This window comes from Larus michahellis, chromosome 4 (assembly GCF_964199755.1).
Source record: "Larus michahellis chromosome 4, bLarMic1.1, whole genome shotgun sequence".
Taxonomy (NCBI): Eukaryota; Metazoa; Chordata; class Aves; order Charadriiformes; family Laridae; genus Larus; species Larus michahellis.
This window is the reverse complement of record NC_133899.1, coordinates 3,968,538-3,979,614: the sequence shown is the minus strand read 5'-3', so window position 1 is coordinate 3,979,614 and position 11,077 is coordinate 3,968,538. Positions and strand designations below refer to the sequence as shown.

The window sequence follows — 11,077 nt, the reverse complement described above, 5'->3', positions numbered from 1 at the left end:
TGGAGTCGCTCCGTCTGCCAAGGTTTGCTGCTTTGCTCACGGGCTGTTGAACCAGTTTGATAAATGTCATTCTGCTTTTTTGAGCACTGGCTGGGTTTAAGCAAGCCTCTCAGGGGCAGAATATCGTGTAAGCTTCCCTCTTGTAATGAGTAAATAAAACTGATTGGCGTTTTGCTCAAAAAAAGTAAATATTGACTGTTTAGAAGAATGGAATGTCTTTTTTTTTTCCCCCAAGAACTTTGGCAAGAGGACTAGGGAGATGGTTTAGTGATGGCTTTTGTCAGAGTTAGGTTGATGGTTGGACTCGATGACCTGAAAGGTCCCTTCCAACGTGGGTGATTCTATGATTCTGTGACAGCGGAGTCGGAAAAATCAGAGCTGCTTTGCTTGGATCTGCCAAAGCCAGGAGCTGCGTGTTCCCCTGGGTGCCCCGTCCGCAGGGGGACCCCCGGGGGTGGGTCACCCGGGTACGTGCCAGCCGATGTGCCAACCCCTCAGTGCCGCCGGTTGGGGACCACGAGGGACCCCCAGAGGTGGCAGTGCCTGGACCAGCTCTCTCCGGGCGCTCAGCACCGCAGCATCCTACCGCGGGCTGGTGTACGGAGGTGCTGTAACGTACTCATGAGACTGGTTTATTTATTTATTCCTGTTTATTTACTTAAAGGGGAAAAAAAAAAAAAAAGAAAAGGAACTCGCAGCTTGTCTTTTGCTCAATCGTTTCCTTTCACGGTGATTTAAACCCGTGTTTCAACAGCGCAGGTAGAATTGCAGACGCAGGCACGGAGCTTGATGAGAAAGCCGGGGCTTTTTGGGCATCAGCGGCGTGGTGGAGGAGGTGAGCCGCGCCGGAATGGTCTCTCATTAACTTTCTATTTTCCTTATTCTCTGTAACTCCCTCTGCGGCGCCGGAGCAGCGGGGCTGAACGGCGGGTGTGCGCGGGGAATGGCAGCGCTGGGAATGAGAGCTTCGGGAACGAACCGCGGAGGGTGATAGATCTCCCGTTTCCCAGAAAATAAAGGGAGGGGGGGGAGAAAAGGGGGCCTGCTGCCAGCCCTGGGGATCCCGCTTTGCCGTGGGGTCCAGCAGAGCTGTCCCAGCCCTGGAGCAGCGGGATTTTCCAATGGGGAGCGGGAAAGGGCTGACCTGGCAGCCGAGAGGAGGCAGCTGGCTTTAGTCCCTGGCAGAAAAAACCCACAACTTCTCTTGAATTCCCCCTCCCTCATCACCGGAGCCCCTCACCGAGGCGTTGTGGTCCCCGCTTGGTGCCGGGAGGACGCAGCGGTGCCCCCGGGATCCCGCCGGGCTGCGAGCGCTGCCCGAGAGCCGGCTGCAGGCGAGAGCGCAGCAAACCCTTTTATAGCATCATCCCCCGCTCTCCTCCTCTCCCTCCTCTCCCCCACCCCGGGAGCTGCCTTACAGCCTTTCGGAGGACGGCCAGAACTTGCTGAGCCCCAATGACTTATCTCCAAACTGCTGAGATCCCAAGCGACACCCCTCTGCTCCGTGATCCTGCCTCCTTTTCGTGGTTTCCCCCCCTCCCCGCTCCTTTTTTTTTTTTTTTTTTTATTATTACTACAGGCCGGTTGCCAAACAGGATGATCCAGGCTTGTCCTCTTTGCCTGGAGAGCATAAATACCACTGGGGAGCTCTGTGAGACTGCAGTTGGTACGAGCTGCTGAGCCGAGACCTCGCATCCCTCGCACCTCCTAAGGCTCATTTCATCCTTCTCCTCCTCCTCCTCCTCCTCCTCCTCCTCCTAGTTTCAATATTTCAGATATATAATTTATTTTCCACAAGCAGGCTTGGAGGTGCTACAATTTCCTGGGGACTTGGAAGTACCCGGCGAGGTAAGTGTAAGCTTTGGTCCCTGCTTCTGAAATGTGGGGTTTGGGGGGGGGGTGTGGGTGCGTGTGCAAGAAATGTCCCTGTTTAAGGAGGCGCGGTTTTAGTAACTTCTCCAAAAAGTCGCCTGCGTGGTAGAAAATAGCACAATGCTGCCTGAGCTTCCCTTACGTACGCTTTGCCGAGGTTAGCGCAAGATTAATAAACACCAATCTTGAATGAATGGGAGGAGTTTGCAAGTCCGGGAGTGGATTTCTACACGCGTAGAAATTATCCACGGGATGCTGTATCTGTCTCGGACGGCTGAGTACCCGTGGGCACATCGAGTCCGCCCCGGGAAGCCTGTGTTTGTGCAACTCTGCTTCAAAGTCCTGTCTGAAAGGAATTTGGCAGCGTCGCTGCGCGTTGTGTCTGTTACCAGCGGGTTTTCCCTGTGGTTTCGGGTAAGAAACTCACCCACTTCGGTTCTGTGGGAGCGGATTGTAATGGAAGGTCCAGATGTTTTGGCCCGCGGCCCTGAAGATGCTGAATGCGCATTGTGTCCTGTGCAGACAATGTTGTGTCTTGCGTCAAGGAACTTGTCATCCCGCTTTTCTTTTGAAGCCAACGCGATGCCTCAACGCTGGAAATGCGTGCATCTCGGTTTAACGGACGACCTGGCGTTTAACGCGTTAAGGATGTTGTGGCTTTGTCACTGGATTTCTTTGCACAGGTTAAAAGCAGACCCCAGGCTGACTCAGCTTAAAAGGCTGTAACTCGCCCCTACTTCGCTGTTTTTGAGGCTTTGCCGGTATCCCCTGCTAACTCCTGCATTTTCCTGCCCTGTCAGCTTGTTCCGTGGGTAACTCCGCAGGTCCTGGGATGTTTTAGCTGCAGATGTCACCCATAGCCAAGGGGTAGAGACCCACTCGTGCGCTTTTCCAGGGAGGCAGCTAAAGATGGATAGCTGTAAGGAGGGAGGTGAAGCGAGGACGTACCGCAGCACAGAAGTCAGCCCGCACGTGGCTTTAGCCGGCGGCGCTGCACGCCGGCCTTCGGATGCTACCAGCTCTTCTGCTTTCTGACAAATGCAGGCACCGTCCATTAGCTGGGGAAATAACTTCCCAAAAATAACCTTTTCCAAAGTCCGGTACTGCTTTTTAACTTCCTCAGCCCCCAGAAGAAGGCCTCCCCTTTGTCCCCAGTTTGGACAGGCTTCACAGCGTACTAAGGAGTCGGTTTCTGCTGACTCACTGGTTTCTGATGGCTCCCAGATGTTTACCTGGCACCAGTCTCAAGGGCCTGATGTGTTTAAAAGGGAGGCTGTGCTAACGCTCCACTCGAACCCTTGAAAACAACAGCGGAGACTTCCTCAGCTGACTGTCAGCTGATAATTTTCTCTGAATAATGTCAAATCCCAACTCAGTCCTCCCCCGACGAGGGGCTGCCGATGCAGCCCGGAGGCACGGCCCCAGCTCTGCGGGACGCTTGGGCTGGCTGAGCTTTAACGCGCGTCCCAGCGGTTCGTTGCACCTGGGCACGAGGATATGAGGGGAGGCAAATGGCTGGACATCTGAAATCCATGAGAGCTTTCTGAAATGTGAGCATCTCTCTGCTGCTTTCAATTAATCCGGCCAGGGAGCTCCTTGCTCCCTGTCTCCCTCTGACCGCTCCATCCTTCCTTCGGATGCTCGGTGCTCCCCGCCTCCAGCCGGAGCGGAGGAAGGGACCTGCTCGCCCCAGGTGAAGAAGAAGATGGTGCCAAAGTGACCTCATTTTAGAGAGGTGCTCGTTATCCCCTCGCTCGCGAATGGGACGCAGGGAAGAACATCCCGAGGAATAATGCACCATCTGTTGCAAGGTTTTGGCCGGGGCACGAAACCAGGCGCGTTGGCTTCGTTACGTAGCCGTGAGCGGGGCAGCTCCTCTGGGCTTTCAGATGTTACGAGCTGATTTTTTTTTATTTTTTTTTTTTTAAAATTTTATTTTATTTTTCCAGCTGCCCTTTCTGTAAATTCAGTGTTTGCCTCCGCCGGGCGGTGGGTACGGGCTCCTGTTCAGCCAAGGGCACCCGGCCAAACGAGGGGACACGGCTGCAGCGTGCGTGAGCCGTCTGTTCCTGCCTGCTCTACCTCGGGGGCAGGCTGCAGTCGAAATGGCTCGTCCTAAATGGCCGCATTGTAAACGGCCCGTGGCAGAGCATCTATTTTTAAACTCTTAGGGAAGTGCCTCAAAGTAGGAATTGTTTCCCTGAATTTGGGTCAGACCGTCTACAAAAGCGGCGGCTCGTTTTGCCTCCTCTCTCTGCCCCCTCCGTAGCCGGGTCAGAAATTTGGGCTCCGGCTCGGGGTGGGGGGGGAGTAAATGCCGACAAACAGGGCTGAGCCAGAGGATGAGGTTAAAGCAGTATTTGTCCCGATGCCACCGAAACGTCCTGTCTTTTCAGCTGCGCCTGGAGCTGGGGACAAGGCGTGTGTGTTCGACTTGCTCCGCAGAGCAGGAAATAATGAGGAGCCGTTACCTAAACCCAGCAAATTACATTCCTGCATTGTTCCACCCCGGGGAAAGGCTTAATGCTCTGCCTGGAGAGAGACTGAGGGCAGCTGGTTTTCATCTGCCTTAATGCAGTACAAGCAAGAAGCCTCAAACAGGGACTTGGTCTGCTTTACGTAGACAGATGGCAGGTTTTCAGGGGTTCTCAATGGTCTCGGATGGGTTTTTTTGGGTGTCCTCACCTGTGCGAAGCATCTTGTACTTGCCGCCGGATGCCGTTGTGCCGGCTCTGGGGAGGGGGGGTTCAGGACTTGGTCTCGGGGTGTCCGAATCCCGTGTCACTGGGCTGAAATGTCTCAAATAATTCATGCTAATCTGGGGTTTGTTTCCTGACGCGGCGCTAGGCGTGCTTTCAGCGTGCCTTTTAACAGTGCTGTCAAAACCGGATCCTCTCCCGGTGTTGAAGACAGGGATGGGGAAGCTTCATTCCAAAAGTTAGCTCTAAGGAGAGAGATGCTGTGCTTGCACCGTCTGTACGGATGCTTATTGCCCCCGGTGGATTGATTCTGCTCTGGTGGCTCTTAGATCCCACCTAAAGAGCAGCGGGTGCTGCAGAGCCATGCAGCAGCACATCTTTCCTTCCCTGAGTGGCTCGTGATCGACACAAAACCAGGCAAGACGCACCAGGCTCGTTAGACGGAGAAGTCAGGGCTGGGGAGAGAGGACGGGAGGAAGAGTTTGGAAGCGGCAGGTGGAGGGGGGAGCATGATGGAGCAAGGGAGGGGATGAGGATTAAATGAAGCCGTTCACACCTGGCAGTGACCAATTTGAGACCGTCTCCCCGAACTCTTAGTGCTGACAGCTACCGAGCGTGCATGGGAACGCCTAATCTTCTGGCCGGGGGGGAGGAGGGGTGCTCCGGCTCCTCTCCAAATCTGCCATAACTCATATCGCTGGCCGCGCTCCCGCCCGCCGTAAAGCGACGCGTCAGCGAGAGCACCCCGGTGCGTCATTCGCCAGCGGGGATTTTGGTTGTTCGACGTTTAGGGTGACATTTCGCATAAACAGCCGCTTCGGCGGAGTCTGGCGGCTTCTCGGCTGGAGCCTGTCGGCAGAGCGGGGCCCCCCAAAACAGCTCCTGCTGATGCCTGACCTCTGTGATCTGCCTTGCTGGGAATTTTACTTTCCCTTTTATTCGCATCCGTTCTCCGCTTTAGCAGCTGTGGGCAGAATAGCTTCAAATGTCTCCCCGTTCCCGCCTTCGGAGGGATGGAGCTGGGATTACTCGGAGCTGCTGGGCATTGCTGGGTGACCCCTGCGCCCTTGGTGGAGAAGGCATCTGCTGCCATGCCCGGGTGCTGCCTGGCTAATGCTCGCTCCCAGCGCTACGTCAGGGGGTTTCCCCACTGTAATAAACTGGGTCCCCATCACTTACGGTGACGCTCAGGTCTTCCTGTCATTAGGGTGAATGATAATTTGCTTAGACTGGTAGAACCGCTCTTTTCCAAGCAAAAATCTGGGTTGTGTGGCTTCGCCGCTGGGGGACCTGTGCACCGAGAGCTTCTCTGGCGCTGCTCTGACTGCCTGTTTCTCCCCAAAATCCAGACCCACGCTGAGCCACGGGACTCCCTGCAAGAAAACCTACCGTCGTCTTCGTCTCTGCTTCTGCTGGCTGTAGAGGAGGAGGCGGCATGAATCCTGCCCTGCCTTGGATCCTTCCGCTTGGATGTGTACTGCTCCTGACAAAGGCAGCCGAGTGCTTTATCTTGCCCAACTCGAGTCACCTGGAGAGCATTTTGAGTAAATATCAGGATGGGGACACTCACTCCAGATCCAAGAGAGCCATTTTATTCTCAGACAGGCAGGAGATACTGATGCTCCACAATAAATTGAGAGGTCAAGTGCACCCAGTGGCCTCTAATATGGAATACATGGTGAGTCTGGTTCTTGATACTTAACTTTATTATTACTTTTTTAAAAAAAAACAAACGACTTTGTTTCAATTTTCCTTAGAGTGCAAGATGTGTAGCAAATTTCCTCTAAAGTAAGTTTTTCTCAAGAGGTTTCCTGGAGCAGTTTCATTCCAGAGTGAATGATACTTTAGATCATTGGACTGTTTTGGTTGGAAAGGGCCACTAATGGGTCATCGAGTCCGTCCGCTGCATAGTTTCAGGACTGGTTCCATTATTCATAAACTAGCGTCTGGCCCAGCCCTGGATGCATCTCCAGTGATGGCAATTCCACAGCCTGCCTCAGCAGGTTCTTCCATTACCTTAATGTCATAAAAGCATCAAATTTTCCCTAGCGTTTAACCCACGTTCTCCCTGTGAAAGCTTTCAGACCGTTGTGACTTGTGTTTCGGGATGACACAGTCTGCTCAGAGAAACCTCTGATGGTCTTCGGGTTGCCATCAGCTACCGGCCGGAGCTGGAGGTAGCACCTGCCTTTTTTTCATACACTGATCACCAGAAATTATCAATGTGAGCCAAGCATCGTTGATGCGGCTGGGAATCTGCTCAGCACCTTGGAGAAACAAGGCTTGAGGAATGTGGCTCCATCTGCAAAGAAACTCAGTCCCTCGAATTAGCTGCAAAAGCTCCGGGAGCTCATGGATGGGATGGGTCAGTGCTATCGGCTTTTGGTAGTTCAAGAAACCCAAATAAAAGTTTGGTCAATGTATTCTCCCACTTCAGAGGGACAACTTAAAAGTACGAGTATTAAATATGCCTTTACCATCCACAATTGAGATGAATAGTGTTTCTTCACCTGATGCCAGAGACCCTACTTTGAGCTATTTTTGCCGTGCCACCAAAATACTGCGGGGCCAGAAAATGATGTAGGCAAATAATTTTTTTTTTTTTTTTTTTTTGGTGCCTTTTCCCAATGTGCAAATATAGTTATGACCAAAACTAGCCCGACTTCAACTGCGCGCTCCTGCTGACAGATTAAGCGATTAACGATTTGTTAAGGCCGTGTTTAAAAGGGTAAAAGAAATAGTACACCAAATGTAATATAAAATTGTTTGCCAGCTGCGCTGAAACGAGTGCTGCAAATGGAAAACCCGGCCTTTTGTGACTGTGGGGAAAAGGAAAAGAAAAGGGAGAGCCGAGGACAGTAAGGAAGGACAACTGCCCATCAGCTGGTCCCCGTGAGCCTTCACACCGCCGGCCTTTCATGCCGCTTTTGTCAGAAATCGCCCGCCTTTCTAAGAACCGGCGCTCTGTACCTCTCCTTCTCCGCGGGCTCTCGCGTTACCCTGCAGGCGAGGCACTGCCAGAGCAGAGGTGACTTGATCGATTTCCAGAAAGTAAACACAAAGCATGAGAAAGGCAGAGGTGTTTTGGTTGGCTTTGAGGATCTGAGAGGGCTGCCGCTGCGGACTGTCCAGCGGCCCGCTGCTGTTTACGCTCGCAGCGTGGTTACGCTTTCATGTTTGCCTTTGCTCAGTGTGCTTTTCTAGTGGTTTTTATGGGCGATGGAGGGTAAATGAAAGGGCCTTATATGCTGTGAAGAAAGCAGCCGAGTATGAGATGGTGCTACTTGGAAAGGCTATAATCAGTCTTTCATGTATTCGTGTTTACCCAATATTACTTGGAAATGCTGCATATATTCTGAATGTGAATTTCACTTTAATCCTTTGTCCTGCATAGGACATTTCTCATTTGGCCTCGTTTAAGAGGACGGTCTGTCTTTAGTACCGTAGATAAACTTTTCTCTCTTCCTTCGGTGCCGGCGTGGAGCGTCGCAGGCGACGTGTGCTGCTGATTTGGGGATAAGTTAGGTAGAACTTCTTCTTGCCCATCCACCTCCAGACGCTGCCTTGGGAAAGTCCTTTCTCCCAGCTCCAAATCTGAAGTATTTGAGTGATCTACAGTGGCAAGGGGAGCTGATGTATTCCAGAACAAGGACATACTTTCCTACTACAGGATGAGCTTTAGTTGGTGGAGGCTGTTCAATAAGAAAGTGATAACACAGTGAGTCCCGTGACTTATCTGGAGATCAAAAGAATAATACATGTATGGGATAAAGGTAAAGTGGAGCGAAGAAATGAAGAAAGAAACAGTTTTGCTGCTGGGTTTGTATCATTAATTGAAAGCTAGCACGGGTATTTGGTGTTACCGGAAAAATGAGTGAGCAGTGTACATTTCCCTGACAAAACTGGTCAAATACAGAATTGTCTTAACCCTCTAACAGCTTTGATGGACACTTTAATTGTGTGTTTGGACTTTATAACAGCAGTCCCAGGCGTGGATGGGCGCCAAGACCAAAACAAACTCCTTGGAAATGAAGCCAGAGTAAAAAGGACATAATAGTTCCTAAGACATCTTGACCTTTAAGATGGCTTAGTCAGATGGCTTTCAGCAGTGATGAAAGGCAGAAATCTTTCCTCTTGCGGAGGCCTCAAAGACAGCTGGATAAAACGAAATTGTTCTCGGTACAGATTGCTGGAAGGGAAAGAGTTTGTTTTCATGTGCGAGGTATCTATCTTCCCGCTCAACCGTAGGGCGGTGACTCTCCTCGTCAGGATGGGCTGGTATTTCTGTGTGGGTTAGCAAAGCGTATCCACGCTTCCGCCAGGACGTGGCAGTCCTGGACTCTCACGCCACTTTTAAAAAGTAAATTGCCAGTATTGCAAAAAGTCTGAGCTGGGGATAAAAATGAGAGAGTAACTCGGTCACTGCAACTCGGGTGTCTAGCGTTAGGTTTCCAAAGTAGTCAGGCTGAGTAAGCGGACTCTTTGTGGGGTATATTCTCATTGAACCTAAACCTACAAATTGTAGTATAGAGTGTGTGTGCCCTGCGTGTACTTAACATGCACAGTGAGTGCTGTACTTTGAAAGGCCATTGTACATTTGTAGGAGTGACAAAGAGAGTCCATGTGCTGAATCTCTTGGAATTGCACACGCCCGAAGGCTTCTCAATGTCTGCTTGAGAAGGAAACTGAGCGTAGACGTGCACTGCCCCCCTGGCTTCAGTAGTCTTCCTAGATACTGCTTTGAATATTGGCATAAAGAATTCTTGCAAGGTAGCTGGGAAAGTCTGAAATCTATTTTTTTTTTTTTTTTTTTTGGATATGTTTATTGCTCTGAAATAATTCCAGCCTCCCGACCGCACTCACATCTGAGAAGCAAGAGGCAAATAACTGCTTTAATTTAAATGGGATGGCTTTGTAATCTGACGCCCACAGAAATGAGCTCCTCTACTCATCAAGCACAAAGCCATGCAAAGATGTAGCTCATTCCCAATTGCCTGTTGAGTATCTTTTGTCCAAGTTCATTTATTTTATCCGTAGGCATCAAAGGAAGATGTAACGCATATGTTCACATCAATTTCCATTTAATGGCCTATTGCTCATAACGTCTCTGCATTAAATTAGGAGATCTGGAACGTCTCCGCCTTTGAGGCTGCAGGGAGTAATGCTCTGCTAGAAAGTCTGAAGTACTCGCAGCGCATAACGTCTTGGGAGAGATTCTGTGGCTTTTGTGTTGGATGGGAAGACGGATTGTGGCTGGTCATTGCCTGGTGCAGAAAGTGGGAGACCGCAAAAAGCTGTGTGTCTAGGCACAATTGCAATAGTCTGCTTGAACGGAGGTTTGGAAACGTGTGCGTGGTGGGTCAGATCCCGTACACCTTCAAGGAGCTGGAGAGCTGAAACGGAAAATGGTTTTATTCCCTCTGTCAGAGCTGCGTCCGCACGGGGTTTTGCAGACTGACATGAATTTGCTTGGCCACTGGTCAGTTCAAAGCCAAGCTAATGAGCTCAGAGCGGCTCTGGGATATTGTTGGAATTTGGGTTGCTGAGCATGCTTAATGATAAGCTGTTCTCGGAGGTCTGGGCTGTTAGCTCAGTTAGATGAGCTCATGTTTGCCTTGCGAAGATAGTGTAGACACACCAAGTTCCAGGAGACATTGCGTTTTCCTGTCGTTTTAGCCAGGGACATGCGGTCCCTCCCCATCCCTGTTATTACTGCCTGAGACTGCGTTCAGATACTTACTCAGAATGAGCACTTGATGTTTTTAAATGTGTTTGAGAGCCTAAATGCCCTCCAGTCCTCCAAGTGGGCTCTGGTGGGTCCTTTGATATGTTTGAGGTCAGGAGTCGCTTTTCTTCTGGAGAGGATGGGGCTTGGACCAGCTGATTGTAACGTTAAGTGTCCAAAGAGGACGTAATCTCGCACCGGCATGTGAATGGGCTGGAGACACATTACAAGACCTCCCTTCCCTTTGGTTTTATTTGTAGGAATGTGCGGTAATATTTTAATCCCAACGAATTATCCTCTAAGGACTGTTCTGAATAGCTGTCAGGAATTACACAATGAATTCAGGGCACTGTCTACTGGGTCCAGCAAGTCTGGCCTTTAAAACAAATACACTCCTGGGCAATGGAGCCAACGAAGCCTGCTTTCCTATTGGCCTTTGTGTCGTGTTTGAGCTCTTGTTTGACTTACAGCTGGGTGATATTCAATGAAGACTGATCTCACACCAATGTCCTTCCCTCAGTGGGAACATAAACAGGATTTGTCACTTCCAACCTGATGGCTGTTTCAGTGAGAGAGATATGAGCTTAACAGCTCTGGGCTTTGCCACCTCTGTCAGATTTGACTGGACCCATCGGTGCACTCAGGAATTATTCGGGAAGGAGAAGGGGTGGTGGGACCGGGAGACTCAGACCCACAACCTTTGCGCAAGAGGCTGGGCCAAAAATCTCCAGCTTTGTTGGTAGTGAAGGGAGCACGTCCACTGTTGGAGTGTCCCCTGATG

At 50.9% G+C, this 11,077-nt stretch overlaps 1 protein-coding gene across 4 annotated transcripts in view; it reads left to right on the top strand.

Annotated features, from left to right (window-relative positions):
• The first annotated feature begins 907 nt into the window (after positions 1-907).
• The window catches only part of CRISPLD2 (cysteine rich secretory protein LCCL domain containing 2), a 32,622-nt gene continuing 22,452 nt past the window's right edge, over positions 908-11,077 (top strand). The window contains exons 1-2 of one of the 4 annotated variants that reach the window (XM_074582801.1): positions 908-1,848; positions 5,921-6,249. In XM_074582801.1, the coding sequence (XP_074438902.1) occupies positions 6,007-6,249 (243 nt within the window). In that variant the 5' untranslated portion in view covers positions 908-1,848; positions 5,921-6,006. Of the gene's footprint in view, positions 1,849-3,292; positions 3,423-3,480; positions 3,566-5,920; positions 6,250-11,077 lie in introns of those variants that run through there. The other 3 variants (XM_074582797.1, XM_074582798.1, XM_074582800.1) reach the window with 3 other exon arrangements.